We start from the raw sequence: 15,594 nt of genomic DNA, 5'->3' as shown, positions 1-15,594 counted from the left end.
GCAACGTGCAAACCTCGGTGCTTCTCTTCCAAACCAATTTGCGTTTTTAGAAACTAATTTGCAAAGCCTCGGACCATGTGGCTACAAGCAAAGCCCGGCCGTCTGAGAAGCTCTCCTCAGCTACGGCATCTCCAGGACAGCAGATTTTCTCAAAGCGATGCCATAGGCTTTGACTTTTCACTTGGGAGAAGAAAGTTGTCAGAACACTCCTGGGATCCTACAAGCTGAGAGAGGACGGGCTGGGACCAGGGTAAACACAGGTCTCCGGGGGGAGCTCCTGACACACGGCAGAGCCTTGGACCCCGTTTTCCAGCACACCTCACCCCACGCCCTTACCTGTGCTCCAGCAATAACGTTATTACCCAGTGGCCCTCACCAACAGCCACTGTGAAAAATTCAGCTGGAGCCACAGGAGTTTAGCAAACCCTGCTGAGATGTTCTCCTCATGCCCTGTATCCATGAGCCACGCAGATTTCAGTAGGACTGTAGGTTTTAGGTACCAAAAGTCACAGCCTTCCTGAGGTAGATGATGAAGTAGATCTCTGCGGTGGGCACAGAGATGGAGTCGCATCACGGTGAGCCGCAGAGCATCAGCATCCAGCTCGTGCACTTCTTGGGATGCTGGGCTGTGGGCCACCGCTGCTGGGAGGAGAACCAGAGGGTGGGGAAAGGGCTGCACACCCAGCTTCAACTCCCTTTCTTTCACAGCTTGGACTCAGTAAGAGGGAATTAAACCGATATGCCCTACCTCAGACCTTCCAGGGACTGCTGTGCCAGCCGCCACGAACAAAGCGCTCGCTCCAAAAGAAGTAACATTTGCAAATAATGCGTTCCACGGTCAGGGAATTACTCCACTTACAAAGCAGATACATTTGTCATACTTTTAAGCAAAGCTAAACACTGGCTCTCCGAGGCTAAACCACCTCTCCATCTCTTCTCTGCTGTGTGACCAAGGTAGTTTCCGATACGGAGAAGCCAGCAAGAAGCTTAATCAGCAAGCAGCGCTCCACAGACGGACGGGACCGGTCCCCACCCCCATTCCAGAGTGCAGGATTAAGCCGCACGACGGCTGCAACAAACGCACAAAACCCACGGCCAGAAGTGCTGCGTGGAATCCCTGGGACTCCTGTCCTCAGCTTGCAGCTTCCCAAAAGCCACCCCTCCCCCCCTCACCAGGGCAGCAACAGGAGCCCCGATTACCACCAGCAAAACCCAGTGCAAACTGAAGTGGTGGGGAAAAACCACCACTGGTTATCAGCTGGAAACTGGAAACAGACCCAATTCTGGTTTCCCTGATAATTTTGTTGCGTTTTCCTATTTTTTAAATGACATATTGGAATGAGAATTTTTCTAAACGCCCCTGTGATCGCACGAGGCCATGCGGCAGTTTGGCACCGGCGTGGGGCAGAGGGACGTACCCGCACGGGGAGGGAAACCCTCCGCCCCTGCACTGGGTTTGTGCTCAATGCACGCGTTCAGATGCACTCCACCGAGTAAGGTGCTTAACGCATTCACTAATAATTTGTTATATACAATACTTTTACTGTCAGCTGGTTTATATCCACAGATTCAATTCCTATAAAATTTACAAAAATGAAACACGATGATTCTTTTTTTAAAAAACTGTTGGGTTTTTTTCCTACCGTTTCTGAGCAGAACAGCCCATGTAGGATCTCACCAAGCCAAAGCCCAGTGCCAGGGCAGGAGAACAAAAGCAAAGGAAAATCCCCCAAAGGCCATGTACTTGTCAGGACAACCTCTCCCCTCGCAGCACCTTCGCAAAAGCAGGTGCCTCTGCCTCCACAGGGCCGAAGCTTCGGTTCCATCATTTAAACACAATGCAAAAAATTAAGCACCTAAATAAACAGATCCATAAAGCAGCAGGAATGCAGCAAGGAGGTTGGAGACTTCTACAGCGAGAATGAGCTAAATCCAAGAGGCGTCTGCGCACAGGCTGCTTTGCTTTGCAACACCCTCCAGGACAGCCCGGGATGCACCGGCGAGCAGGGAGTCACAGACTCGTGGAACGGTTTGGGTTGGAAGGGACCTTATAGATCATCCAGTCCCACCCCCTGCCATCAGCAGGGACATCTTCCACCAGCCCAAGTTGCTCAGAGCTCAATCCAACCTGGCCTTAGGCACTGCCAGGGAGGGGGGCAGCCACAGCTTCTCTGGGCAACCTGGGCCAGGGTTTCACTACCCTCATTAAACCGAATTTCTTCCTTCTGTCTAACCTAAATCTCCCCTCTTTCAGTTTTCAAACTAACTTTAAGGAAGCAAACCTGGGAGAAGCCTCTTTAACTTTTTTTTTTCTTTTTTTTAAATTTTAAGATTATTTCTTTTTTCCACGGCAGCCTGCCCCATGACGCCCAAGAGCCGGGGCTGCCCCAGACCCCCTCGCCCCCCGGGTTACCGGGGCAGATAACGCGGGGACGCCTGTAATTGCCCTGTCAGGCAGCTGAAAGGCGCTCGCCTTTAGCTGATGCCACTTCAAAATGAAATTCTTTCTCTGGCATGGCTATGTCTGATATGCAGGCATCAAAGGGGAGGCAGCGGGTCGCCGGTGCCCCGGGCCACGAATTTCCCTTCTAAAGGCAGGAATGAGAGTGTCAGCTCGGGGGGCCGAGAGCCACGGCAGCAATAACCCCGGCCCCCCACTCGCACCCCCAGGCTCCCCAGCAGTGGGGTGATCCCCTCCCCATCTGCCATAGCCCTATAGGTGCTGTGCATCCCCGCGAGCGCCCACGCAGAGCCCCATCACGCCGGGGATGCTCAGTCCCGCTGCGAGCACCCATCACTGCGAGCATCCACGCAGAGCCCTGCGGTGACAGGGACACCTGGTCCCCATAGCAAGCACCCACGCAGAGCCCTGCTGTGACAAGGACGCTCAGCCCCCACAGTGAGCACCCATCCCCACAAGCACCCACACAGAGCCCTGTCGTGACGGGGACACCCGGTCCCCACATCGAGCACCCAGGCAGAGCCCTGCCGTCATGGGGATGCTTGGTCCCCACAGCAAGCACCCATCCCCACGAGGAACCACGCAGAGCCCTGCTGTGACCAGGACACTCAGTCCCCACATTAAGCACCCATCTCCATGAGCACTTGAGCAGAGCTCTGCCGTGATGGGGACACTTGGTCCCCTTAGCAAGCACCCGTCACTGTGAGCACCCATCCCCACGAGCACCCGCCCAGAGCCCTGTTGTGATGGGGACACCCGATCCCCACAGCGAGCACCCACGCAGAGCCCTGCTGTGACAGGGACACCTGGTCCCCACAGCGAGCACCCATCCCCACGAGCACCCACACAGAGCTGTGCTGTGACAGGGACACCCGGTCCCCACAGCAAGCACCCATCCCCACAAGCAACCACCCAGAGCCCTGCTGTGACAGGGACACTTGGTCCCCACAGTGAACACCCATCCTCGCAGGGTGCCAGGGTGCTGCTGGGGAGGCATGGAGGCACCTGGAGGCTCTCTGGCAGCAGAGGGGACCCTGTGGCCTGCTCCCATACGCCAGCACCCGGTGGGGTGGAGGGCTGGAAAAGCCTGGCTGGCACAGAGGAGGCTGAGGGCTGGGGTTTTTTTGTTTCCTAGAGAAAGGCAGGGCCATGCTCGGCTGCCCCCGCAGCTCCCATCTCCTCTCTCCACCTGCACTCCTCAGGGAGCCAAGGCTTTTGGCAAGCTTTCCACTCCAGTTTTTACTAGTTTCGACTAAGCTGCCCCTTTCGGAGGGTTGGAAAGCTTCAGTCATTAAAGGAAAATTAAAAAAAAAAAAAACACATCATGCACCCTCGCCCTGCTCCCCTCCCCTCCCACCCCCGCAATCACTGAGGACACGCGCCCCACGCGCACCCCACGGCACAGCTCCCCGTTTTCCAAGCCAAACACGATCCTGTCCGATGTGTTTGAGCCAGGGGTTTCAGGCCCTGGGTACCTCCAACTGTACCTGCTCGGCTCTGACCGCCTTCCTGCTCGGAAGCAATTTGGAAAGGACGCGGCACAGGTAGCTATTAGCTAACACATATTTAACTGCTCCAGATATCTTTTTCTTTTTTTTTTTTTTGGCATTGTAATGGGGCGATTTGATCTTCAAAGGACCCGTGCAAACCTTTGAAGCTTCCCAAAGAAGCCCATCTCCAGTGGGGAGGGGAAATGTTAATAGTTTGAAAACCTGTGGAATCCTGAAGATGGACGAAGGGTATAAAACCCAGCGGGTTTAGCATAAAGCCCTCAGGTAAATCTTCACCTTCTTTTCAAATGCATTTTTGGTGGGTCGCTTTGCAAGGGCTCGGGCCAGGTTAGCAAGGTCGGCTCTATTCCCAGCGGTCGGGAGAAGCAGCTCCTACTCTCCAGGGACCCTCCTCTCCCATGTGGCGCAGCCCCAGCACAGGGGGATCCGCGGAACCTCGGCGAGAAATAGAGAGACTAAAATTTGCAAAGCCTTTAAGGGGGAAGAAGGGGTGGGGGGAAAGCAGGGTGGGGTGGGGGGGAAGAAGACGAGAAGGAGAGGAGATTCATATTCCCTGCTGCACTCCCAGCCAGCACAGCCTCAGCAGCACCCTGAGAGGCGAGACACACAATGCGTTTACCTTTAAAATAATGACTCATTTTATTTTTTTCTTTTAATATGTAGTTATAAATATATTTTGTCAAAATATATGATCATTATTGTCAAAAAACATTTGCACATAAAGTCATAAATAAGGTCAAGGTGAACGTTTAGTTTAGAGAAGAGTCCAGCCATAGCAAGCAGTTCTGGGGTGGGACGGGAGGGAGAGAGGAGGGGGAGGAGAGGGCGGCGGGGAAGGGGGTCAGCGGCACCCGCACCCCTCCACCACCATCTCCTGGTAGTTTTTCAGGACCACCTTGTCATACTCATCCAGGTAGAGCATGGAGATGGCGCTCAGCTCCGTGGGCACGCAGCAGGCCTTGGGGATGCTGGAGTTCACGGAGTTGACCAGCGTCTGCACGATGGCGTGGTTCGTGGAGTTGAGGTGGTCGGCCAGAGGGAAGGGGCAGTCCCCGTGGCAGTAAAACGCCTGGTACCCCGGGGGTGCCACGATCCAGTCGTTCCAGCCCACGTCGCTGAAATCCACATAGAGCGCATGGCGGCGGCAGTTTTTTTTGTTCTTGCGGGAACGCTGGTGCTTGGGGCTGCGGCGGGCTCTGCGGGTCAGCGCGTGGCCTCGGCCGTCGTGCCCAAACGTGACCAGGAGCGGCCTGAGCTGAGCCCAGTCCCCGCGCCCTTGAGGTAAAGATCGGCTAATCCTGACGTGTTTGCCCTGATGAGTCTGTGCGTGGTGGAGGTGGGTCACCTCGATCACCAGCCCGTGGTTCGGCTGCTTGTCCTTGGTCCACCGGATCACAGCCGGGCTCACATCAAAGGTCTCCCAGCGCGTCACGTTGTGGTGCACCAGACGCGTGTCCAACAGGCGCGTAATGGCCTGAGCGCGCTCCGACAGCGGCTTCATCACTTCGTAAATGTTTATCCGGTGGAAGCCCCTCTCCCACGCCGCGCTCGGCTCCTCCACCTGCTCCCGGTACAGCCGCAGCTCCGCCGAGGAGATCACCTCGTTGTCCGGCACGCTGCTGAGGTTGAAGACGAAGCGGATCCGGGGCTCCTCACTGGGACCCGGGACGCTCTCCAGGTGCTCTGGAGGAGGAGGGGGAAGCGGTAGAGAAAGCAAACAAGAGCGCGTCAGCCTCGGGGCACCCAGCCACAGCCCCAGCCCGCCCCCACGCTTCACCTGCCCGGCAGCCGCCAGCACCTCTCCGCTCTCCCCGCGTCCCTCCCGGCCAGACCCGGAGCGGCTCCTGCCCCAGCACCACTCACTCGCCCTCCGCGTGTTCGGACCAGGTCATCCCTCCCCGTCTCGCTTTCCCTTTCGGGGAGGCTTTTCCCCCTTCGCTTCCCCCCCCCCCCGGCCCCAATCTCTCCAAACCCACCTCCCCGGCGAGGCGCGGCCCCAGGGATCACAGAGGTGCCTTGTTAGGGGGTGCGGGGGGAGAAGGAGAAGCAAATTCCAGCGCAGTAATGATGCGGCTGGATTAATAATTCAGATTTACTTTGGAAAAGAAACATCCGCTAGGAAACATTTGGATCAGATTACAAGGGCCTATTGAATAAACCTTATAAACACACAGCTGTAAGTATTAAATTCGAGTAGGGGTTTTTGGGGGATTTTTTTTTTTTTTCCTTAAGAGCAAAACCAGGCAGCAACCGCTTTGATAGTTCAAAAGAAACACACCGGGGGCGAGATCCCGCCCTCGCTCTACTCCCGCATCCGATCCAGAGCCATTAAATCCAGCGGAGCCCAGGCAGTGACCCCGAGGCGGAGGCACCGAAGGAAACCCGCCGTTGTCAACAGAAGCCAAAGCACCTCGAAACACGGTCAAGCTTAGGTTAAGCACAGGATGCCGGAAAAAATACGGAGCAGCGCGGCTGTCACCCACACACGGCGGGCTCGGGGATCGGGGCGGGGGGGTGGTTTTCCTCCCACAAATTTCGGGCCGGGCACGTCCCGCTCCTAAAAGCGTTTGCGAGCTTCCAAACGCAAGGAAATCCCGCTCGCTACCGGGGCTGGGAATTGACCTCCTCCCATCACTGACCTTCATGGTGGAAACTCCTCACGGTGTTCGCCCGGCTGGTCGATCGCTCGGGGTACTGCAGGCTAATTTCCTGGAGGCTTTCCTCCTCTTCTCCGGACTGGAGCCGGTAGAGATCCAGCATGTAACTGGGAATGACGGCTGACTTGCTGGGCTGAGGCCGCCTTCGCAGCCCGAACATCTGCAGCAGAGTCGTTTCGAAACCCCGCAAGAGTTCATGGCTTTGGGCAGAGCGGCGTCCGGATCCGGCTTGTCCCTGCAGCTCTGCGACTTTCTTCCTGCCGGTCTCCGGTATCAGGCTAGCGTGGTTGGTACCTCCTAGCAGGACTTGGCATAGTAGGATGACCATCAGCATTCGGTTACCAGGAATCATGGTGTCTCTGGGGTGTAAAAAAACCGCAACGACAAACAGGGAAAGTCAGGGTGAGAAGCGAACCCCCCCCTCCTCCTCCTCCTCCTCCTCCTCCTCTTCCGAATAAAGTTTAGAATAAGCAGCAGCGGCGGCAGGACGGCTCGGGGAGCGGCCCCGGCGGGCAGGGCTGAGGGCCGAGCCGCTCGCCCCGGGCTCCGCCGCATCGCGGCCCCGCTCGCCCGGCCGGGCCGGGCCGGGGGGGAGCCGCGGCGGGGAAGGGGCGCCCGGCTCGGCGGGGCGAGCGGGACCGCGGGTTCGAGTCCCGCCGCCGGACCCCGGGAGGGGAGGCGGGGAGCGGAACAAAACGAAGTTTAAAACAACAAAAAACAAAACTAAAATAAAGAACCGCAATAAAAAAAAGCCTCATCACTAAGGAGCGAAGGCGAGGAAGAAGAGGGCTGTACTCACTGACAGCAAGCAAGGCATATCAGCACAGTCCATGATTCTGGAGAGCCAGCCCGGACGCAGCGCGCCGAAAGCCCCGGGGCAGCGGCCGCCGAGCGCCTCCCGCGACCCGAGCGCAGTGCGGGCCCCGCCGCCGCCGGCCCCGGTTTTTCTCCCGGCCCCGCAGTCACGTGGAGCCGCGCACCCCGGCCGGCCCGGCCCGGCCCCGCGGGGGACGGCCCGGCCCGCCCCGCCGCCCGCCCGCCCCGGGCTGCCCGGCCCGCCGAGCCGTGGGGGGGGCACGGAGGGGCGGCCGCGGGGGTTGGGACCCCCCCCGGGGGGGTTCCACCCACGGCCCGGCGATCCCGACGCCGTCCCGGGGGGGGGCTCGGAGCCCGCTGCCGGGCCCCCGGCGTATCCCCGCTCCCTGGCCCGGGTTCTTCTCATCCTTCTCCTCCCCGCTTCCATCGGGCCAGGTTCCCCGACCGGGATGGGAAGCAGGAGCCTTCCCAAGGCGGCGCCGGCTTCGTGTGGCCGCAGCCGGCTGCTCCGGAGGGGTACGAACGGGGGTTTCCGGGAGGAAGGACGCTCCCTGCCCCCCCAGTTCAGCCCCTGCGTTGCCCTGGGCTGGCTTTGGGGCTGAGACCAAGAGCAGGGCTTCCCGAGGCTTGAGGCTGCTCCCAGGTGGGGTTTGGGGACAGACGGTCGCGTGCGTCAGCTGGGCGTACTGGGGGTGGTGTTCGAAGAAGGTGTGGAGAAGGCAGCCTCTGTGAGAGACCCCCTAACGAAGAGCGATGCACACCGCATACTTTGGAGAGACGGAGTAGACCGAACGACCCCGAGACAAATAAAGGGAACTCCACCGGGGCGTTAAAATATTGCCCCTTTGCCCTGCTGGGGTTCCCCTTTGTGTCGGGCAAACTGTCATCCACGGAGAGAAAACTTCCTTGATCGATGAGACCAAAAGATGCAGCCAACGAACTCCTAAGTTCGTCGGTGGACCCCAACCAGAAGCCAGCTCAGAAACGCGGACGGCGAGCCAGCACCTTCCCCCAAAGCACCAGGCCGCCGGGCCCCCGGCGTACAGCGAGCCCGCGGCAGCACGCGTCGCCTTCCCGACGGCACCGCCCCGAAACTCACGCACGAGCAGATACGGCTTCTTTTAATATTTCACTTTTTTTTTTTTTGGAGCTCCGACCTGACCCGTGCATTCGAAAAGCCCAGGGATGTCACTGAGAGGACACGCACAGATAAAAGGCGGCGCTGACACTGTAATATCTCTGAGTTATTCCTGTGCCACTCTGAGTTTAAAAGAAACATCTGTTAGCAAGGTATTTGGACTATGAATCCATCAAAAATTTGTGAAATATTGCTATCGCCATTTCAAATGCATCACACTGTGTGTTATTCTTAACGAGGGAAAACAATTTTTGGAGTAGCTGCTGTGCAACTTTTGAAAGTTAAACAACATTTTCATTGAAAATACTCCAGTCTATAAACAAAGCTTACGCAAGGGCCTGTATAGCCCTGCTCTTCAAACAGACCGCCGGCTTCGGAAAAGCAACTCGCTCCCTCTTCGTGGGAGCAGCAGCCGCACGTCGCGCTCTTTGTCTGAAGACCTCGCTCGGGTTTTGCCAGCATCCGAGAGCGTTCCGTCGCTGAGGAATTCGGTCCCGCGGCACCCGGCGCCTGCGCTCGTGAGCCGCCCCGTTAAACCGAGACCCAGAGAGCTGCTTGTGTAACGCTGGTTAGCCGTGCCTCTGCGCAGGGAGGTGGCCAGCTGGGGACAGAGAGCCAGCCGAGAGCGGTGTGGTTTAGGCTCTTGTAGGAGGCAACAGCGTATTTGAGTAGCTTATTGGTTACTAAGGAGTGTTAGTCATGGGGAAAGCTGTAGTATTTATTCCGTGAAATGTAAATACATAATCCAAACCACAAAGGAATAACCGTGGATGGAAATAGTGTAGCATTTACTGAGGGAGCTGAAATGCATTTCTACAGAAGCTGTATTTCCTCAGCCCCATAGAGAGTAATTCACCTTGAACGTAGCTTCTGCTCCAGCCCGTGGAGTTACACACAGGCTGAATTCGGTCCAGGCACGCTAAACAACCGAGCGTGTTATATATTCCAACCAAAAAAGCGAATGCCAAAATGGAGCTAAAAATACAAATGTGGAAGGTTTGAAAAGCAAACACTGCTTAATTCAGCTGCAGATACAACATTGTGCGTTTTAAAGATCCAGCGCATCAAAAATAGAGAACATTATGTCCATGCCCAACGCAAGACACACCTCCCTGTGTACCACATCTCGCGTCGGAGAGAGGGGGGACTGGTGTGATTCTTGCCTGTGATCCACTCCCAGCCATATTCAGGGTTCTGCTACCAGGTTTTTCCTCTCTGACTTCCGTGAAAAACCTCCCGGGGAGCTCTGCACTGGACAGTGAGACCATTGGTGGCCTCCGGAAGCTACGCACCAGGTCTTTGAGGACGTCACCCTGCAAAGAACGGCCCAACAAAGAGGGGACTCGTGTGTGTACAGACCTTGGCTGTGACAGAAGACTTGTTTTGTCGGTGGCAGCAAGAAGTCCAGGAGCTGGCAGGTCTCCTCGAGTCCGAGTACCCAGCTCTGCTTGCAGAGGTCACCAGCCACAGGGCAATTATTTGCTCTCTTTTGTTTCAAGCCGGTAATGGTGGATTTGCCCAGATGAGTTCCCGATAAAATCCCAGCCACCACCATTTGACCCGTTCCCAGGCTTCGTGTGCTCAGGACCTACCAGCAAGCACTGCAGGTCGATGATCCGCGCCTCCAGAAATCGGGCCCGTTCTGTTTACAAGGCAAACTTCTCCCCTAATGGCAGCGTTTCAGGAGATGCCTCTGGACTCCGGGCAGAGAGAGACCTTTCCAAACCAGTTCTTGCATCGTATGTTATTTTTAGAGCAGCTGCACCTTTTGGGCCTCAAAGTTTGCAAACAACCTGCCTTGGGGGAAAAAAAAAAAAAAACAACTCCTCTCACCAGATTTGTGCTTGAGCAGAAGCAAGCCTAAAACCGTAAATAAATAAATAAAGTCATATGTCAGAGATGTTTTAATGACATGAATTACAGGAGGGGATGCCCGTTAATTGTGCTAAGATCAATTCCCTCCTACCCTTTCCTTTCAACTGCCTAAGCTTGTCAATTAAAACGAAGAGAACTGGGCAAACAACTCCAAGGGATTACGTTTTCCAAGGCAGCTCTTCACTAAAGAGCCGGACTACAACCGGTGAAAACAAGCACAGCTGCTTGAATGGCGAAAGGAACATTTTTTACATCCACCCCGAGATTTTCATGATTTGTCTGAATGCTTCAGAGCTGGCCTCTCCTACCGGAATTTTCTACCTTCTCTCAAGTGGAGAAATTCATGCTACTCCTGAAACGCGGGACTGGGCCCGGCTTGGACTTGATTTCTGCTTTACGTTAAAGAGTCTCTGCTGAGGTGTCAGGACCACGTCTAGAACCACTCCTGAGCTGAGAAGGGAATTGGGTTCAGGATTGCTTCAGGACTGCTGTTTGTTTTATTCCAAACAGGCTTTTTTTTTTACAAATACATATAAAAACACTCTGTGGGAACATTAAAAAAAAAACAGTTATAAAAAGGCAGTCTTTGGTAATCAGATACACAGCAGTTGAAACAGTAGGATCGTCTGTTCCTTTCTATTTTTAAGTTCTTAAGGATGATTTTTATTGTTTTGCAAATGCTATTATAAGGTTGACTGTCCCACACAGGCAAAATCTTTAGTTGCTTTTACTTGATTCGTTCACTTTGTCACTTTTCAAAGATCCCCAAGACTGAGCAAGCCTAGAAATGTCACCCCTTGCTTTTCACACAGACATTGTCCATCTTCTACCGTGAGAGTCTAAGGCCTCTCCTGCTAAATATTGTTCCTTAAAAGATGCTTCTGCAGTGCATCAAATCTAAGAGCTCTGGGTCTTAGGGAAGTGTTTCAGCAACACAACTCCTAAAATAAAGGTAGAGCCATTTTAACAGTCTGTTATTAAAATTCTCCTGAACTGTGTTAGAAACACCTCTTTAAGCCACCCGTGGTAGAATGATCTACACATCGATTGGTTTCCTTGATCAATGTCACAAGAAGAATATGCACTGATCTCACGCAGCTTTTGGAAAGAGATGTTGCTTTTACCACACATTTGCTTCTGCACTGCATTACTCCCCACTCGATCAAAGCCTGATCCCGAAGTAGCAAGCAGGACCTCCAGAAGATGAAGAACGCATTCCTTCTACCATGACATTGTAGCTGGTGCTAATAAAGACCATCACTCTTCTAACGAATGCCATACACCCATATGGCTATCTAAGATAAGGAGATTCATGTTAGATCTGTTGAGTCATGAATACTTTTGGAGAATACCACAGGCGCTGGCAGGTCCCTCAGTGTACATACCACTTTTGTGTGTCTCCAGCACTGATATGTGGCTTTGTCTGGGTCTGGCTGCATCTGATATTTCAGATGCTTTTCTCTTCCTCACTGTCTAGCAAGGCTGCCAAATCTACCATTCCACACAACCACGGGGCACCTCTGGGATGCCGACATTTGTCTTTGTCCTTTAATTGTATCCTGAGATCTTCTGTTGTCAGAAGCTTTAATGACTTCCAACACTTGCACAAGGAGTAAATAAGCAGAGCAGGACAACTGCTGCAAAAATAGTTCACACCAGCTCTATCTGCTTTTCTGCAATAGCAAAGGACTTCACTGGTAGGCGTTATCACAAGTGCTGGGAAATGTGAGTTTTGAGTTCATTACTGTGAACACCCTCACCTGAAAGCAGAGGGGAGGGATCCTGCTAGGGATTCCCAGTCGGGAAACACGGACATGCCCTGTGGCCTCCATCTCCAGCAATAATAAACTGGGGAGGCTCATCTGTACCAGCTGCCTGGTGACAAATAATCGTCAGACCAAGGATGGTTCTTAGAAAGTGCTCACTGCACAACCTTACGCAATGAACGTGTATGAGCAGAGCAGGAGCTTCCCACAGGCTCGCGTCGAGAAAGAGATCGGTTCTGAGGGAAAGGCTCCTTCTCCACACACACATATGAGGCTGCAGGCTGTGTGGGCTTTGTAGGTATTCCTTGTCAAGCTACTGTCCTGCTCCTCACTTAGTGTCATCTGTGCTTTTATAAACATGCATGTGTATATGAATGTGTGTACACACAAACACAGACATGCATGGATCCATCACATCCAGCTAAAACATGCAAAGAGCAGCAGGATCCTAACCAGGGCGGGACCTTGGTGGCTTATTCCAGTACAAAACAATCCATGCTAGTGCAGCAGCTTTGTCATAGAATCATAGAATCACAGGTTGGAAAAGACCTCTGAGATCATCAAGTCCAACCATCCGCCCAACAACACCATGCCTGCTACACCATGTCCTGAAGTGCCACATCTACACGTTTTTTAAACACCTCCGGGGATGGGGACTCAACCATCTGTTGTCTGGACAACCCAGCTCACTGCAGGCATCCTACAGGTTTAATCCTTACGAAAGGGGTAATGCCCTGCGCAGCAGAAGGAAAGAGCTAAAAGAACCTGCAGTCCTTCCTGACAAACCTTTTAGCAGGATGTACTTCGCTACAGTGTGGCAAGGCTCTCTGTTTTATTATTGATAAAGCAACCTAGCAAGTGAGGTGTTGGCTGGGTTTATTTTCAAGGCAGAGGCATTCTTACTTACTGTTACCTGCTCTGCTCCATTCTAGGGCTACAAAAACCACTTGTGAGCAGAATCAAAGCTCACCACCTCTCCCAAACAACTACTACACGAAAGCACCCGAGCAGGGGCACAGTTTCTGTCAGCAGCAGTGAAACCTGATTTCATTTTTGGCTCTTTTCTACATAAACAATTATCTATTTTCCCCTTCACTGCTTCCATCATACACAGACACTGACTCAGCAGCCTGAAAGAGGCCTTTAGCTACCTGGGAAGTTCAAAGGCAGTAGGTTTGGTGCAGTGCTGCAAGTACTGGGATGCCTAGAGGAAGGCTGATGAAGGAGTTGATTTGGACTTCAGAAGGTCTAGGTTCAGCTTTGTGCTTCTGTGGCACCGGTTGAATCACCAGGAACCTACTTTATGCAAGTGGCTAAGCATATGCTTAACAGTGAAGAGTAATTTAAAGAAATGAGGAAAGGAGGCAGTTAGAATTCTAGGCATGTCAGACCCTCTGTTCTGGAAGAACAAGAGCATTTTGCACCATTCTCAGAAATAAAGCAAAAATAGACATTAGTTGCAAACAGGTCCTTAAATTCCAACCCAGCGAACAAAAGGCTTTCAAACCATTTCAGTGGGGCTCCAGCCCCTGGGAACGTATTAGAAGAGTAACGTGACACAGAGACTCTGCATGATCTCTCATTCACAGCCCACGAAATGAAAGGTGCACTGCCCCACACATCGTGGAGAGGCGCACAGTGATTCACGTCGCACCTACAGCAGAAAGACCTGGGCTGGCTCCCTCTCTTATCGCACCCGCTTGAGAAGAAGAGCAGAAGGGAATCATTTCATCAGAAGGGAAATTTCACTGACTACAGAAGCAAAATCTCCTCCACAAGGAAGAAGCGAAACTGAATGTGCCGGGAAATGCGGAATTAAACACATTGTAGTCAGAGGTGGGTTTCCAGCGTTTTCCAGAAACAGTCGTCAGGGCTTTAGATTACTGGCCGGCAGCCACGCGGCCCGTGAACTGAAGGGAGGCCAATTTCTTGACCTGCAGGCTTCAATGCAAAGACAGTCTGGGCTCTCTGATACCTTATCCAAACGATGTGGGCAAACCAGAGCTGTACGTGTGCACCATGCATGTCTAATCCCACAGGAAAACCAGGCTTTCTATTAAAGGCCATTGGCAGGATCTGCTTATTTTATTTTTTAAAATACAAGTCACCAAACAGCTTACAGAGGAATACAGCTGAGGAACGGGTTTATAAAAAAGGCAGAAGACGGACTTCTAGGAGAGAAATATCTAAAAATCAGTCTGAAGAAGTGAAAAAAAATGAAATGGCAAAAAGAGAGTGAGCCTGAAGACATCCCGTACCTCACTCTTTCTGATGTATGGAGGGACGGTGGAAGTGAGGGGTTGCTCACCCACACAGAGGTCCACCTGGGCAGAAGGGTTTACAGGGCCGGACCCCTGAGGATAAGCAGGAAGACAGAACAGGAGAGAAAACCAATATGGGAACAAGTGAAAACCAAGAAGGCAAATTCAGACTGGGCAAAGGGCCAAGGCAAGGCCAAGTGCAATTCTAGAAAACGGGACCGAAGCCAAAGGCACCAAGGTGTCATGACAGGCTAGCGCTGGTCAGCAAAGACAGCCCAGAACGCCGCAACTGGCAGGTGCACAGCATCACCCAGCCATAAAGAGAAATAGGCTTAAAACTAGATTTTTGAAAAAAAGGCTAAGGATGAAGGGTCCAAATCAGCAGATCCTATTTGTGCAGGATCCAGGGTTAGCGTAACGCCGATACCTCCCAGTACGGGCCCCCTGGGCACACTGGTGTTACGCTTTGAGTCATGGAAAGCAGAACTAAGTTGCAGCAATTTCCCTGAGGACATCTTTGTTCCCCTGGTCGCACCCTGCATTCCTGCTTGCTCCATCTCCGTCCTGCTGACTCTGCTGCCTTTTTCCACCCTCTGTACACACACCTGATAAGGCAATAAGACTCAGAACCAGGTATTGTACGCAAGTGACACCGCACCCCAATTCAAAGAAATATTGCAAAGAGCAAATGTGTGGTGTCATTTATAAAAGTGGCATCAGCTCATAAACATTCCTCACCAAGACCCAACACTGAGCTAACTCCATGGCTGCCAAAAACACAGAGCCATCTGTCCTGGCTCCAGAAGCCCTCAGCAAGTCGCTTCACCTCCCGTCGCTCTTTCCCCAGGGAACAGGTAGGTGCAGAGGGAAAGCGGGGTAGGAAATCCTGCTGCCTGCCCGCTTCAGACCAGGCTGAGCACGGGAAGGGCAGGGGAGAGGGTGAGTGGGGTTGGGGCTTGAGGGACTGCACGATGAAAATGAAGTGGAATAAGACTGGAGGATAAAATGAGAAGGCCAAAGAGGACTTAGCATCAGTGATTACTGACTTGAGACAAGGACAGTGGAAATGAACCCCAGACCCAAAGTGCAAAATAGCAGCCATCCAAGGT

At 53.4% G+C, this 15,594-nt stretch overlaps 1 protein-coding gene across 1 annotated transcript; it reads right to left on the bottom strand.

Annotated features, from left to right (window-relative positions):
* Positions 1–4,152: 4,152 nt before the first annotated feature.
* Positions 4,153–7,528, bottom strand: BMP4 (bone morphogenetic protein 4). Its single transcript, XM_075425880.1, has 3 exons — positions 7,429–7,528; positions 6,612–6,988; positions 4,153–5,655 (listed from the first exon to the last, which is right to left on the bottom strand). The coding sequence occupies exons 2-3, from the start codon at positions 6,979–6,981 to the stop codon at positions 4,814–4,816; spliced, it is 1,212 nt and encodes a 403-aa protein (XP_075281995.1). The 5' UTR covers positions 6,982–6,988; positions 7,429–7,528; the 3' UTR covers positions 4,153–4,813.
* Between the last annotated feature and the right edge of the window lie 8,066 nt (positions 7,529–15,594).

This window comes from Opisthocomus hoazin, chromosome 7 (genome assembly GCF_030867145.1).
Source record: "Opisthocomus hoazin isolate bOpiHoa1 chromosome 7, bOpiHoa1.hap1, whole genome shotgun sequence".
NCBI classification, from domain to species: domain Eukaryota; kingdom Metazoa; phylum Chordata; class Aves; order Opisthocomiformes; family Opisthocomidae; genus Opisthocomus; species Opisthocomus hoazin.
Note: the sequence above shows the minus strand (reverse complement) of the source record. Positions and strands in the feature narration are given on the sequence as shown.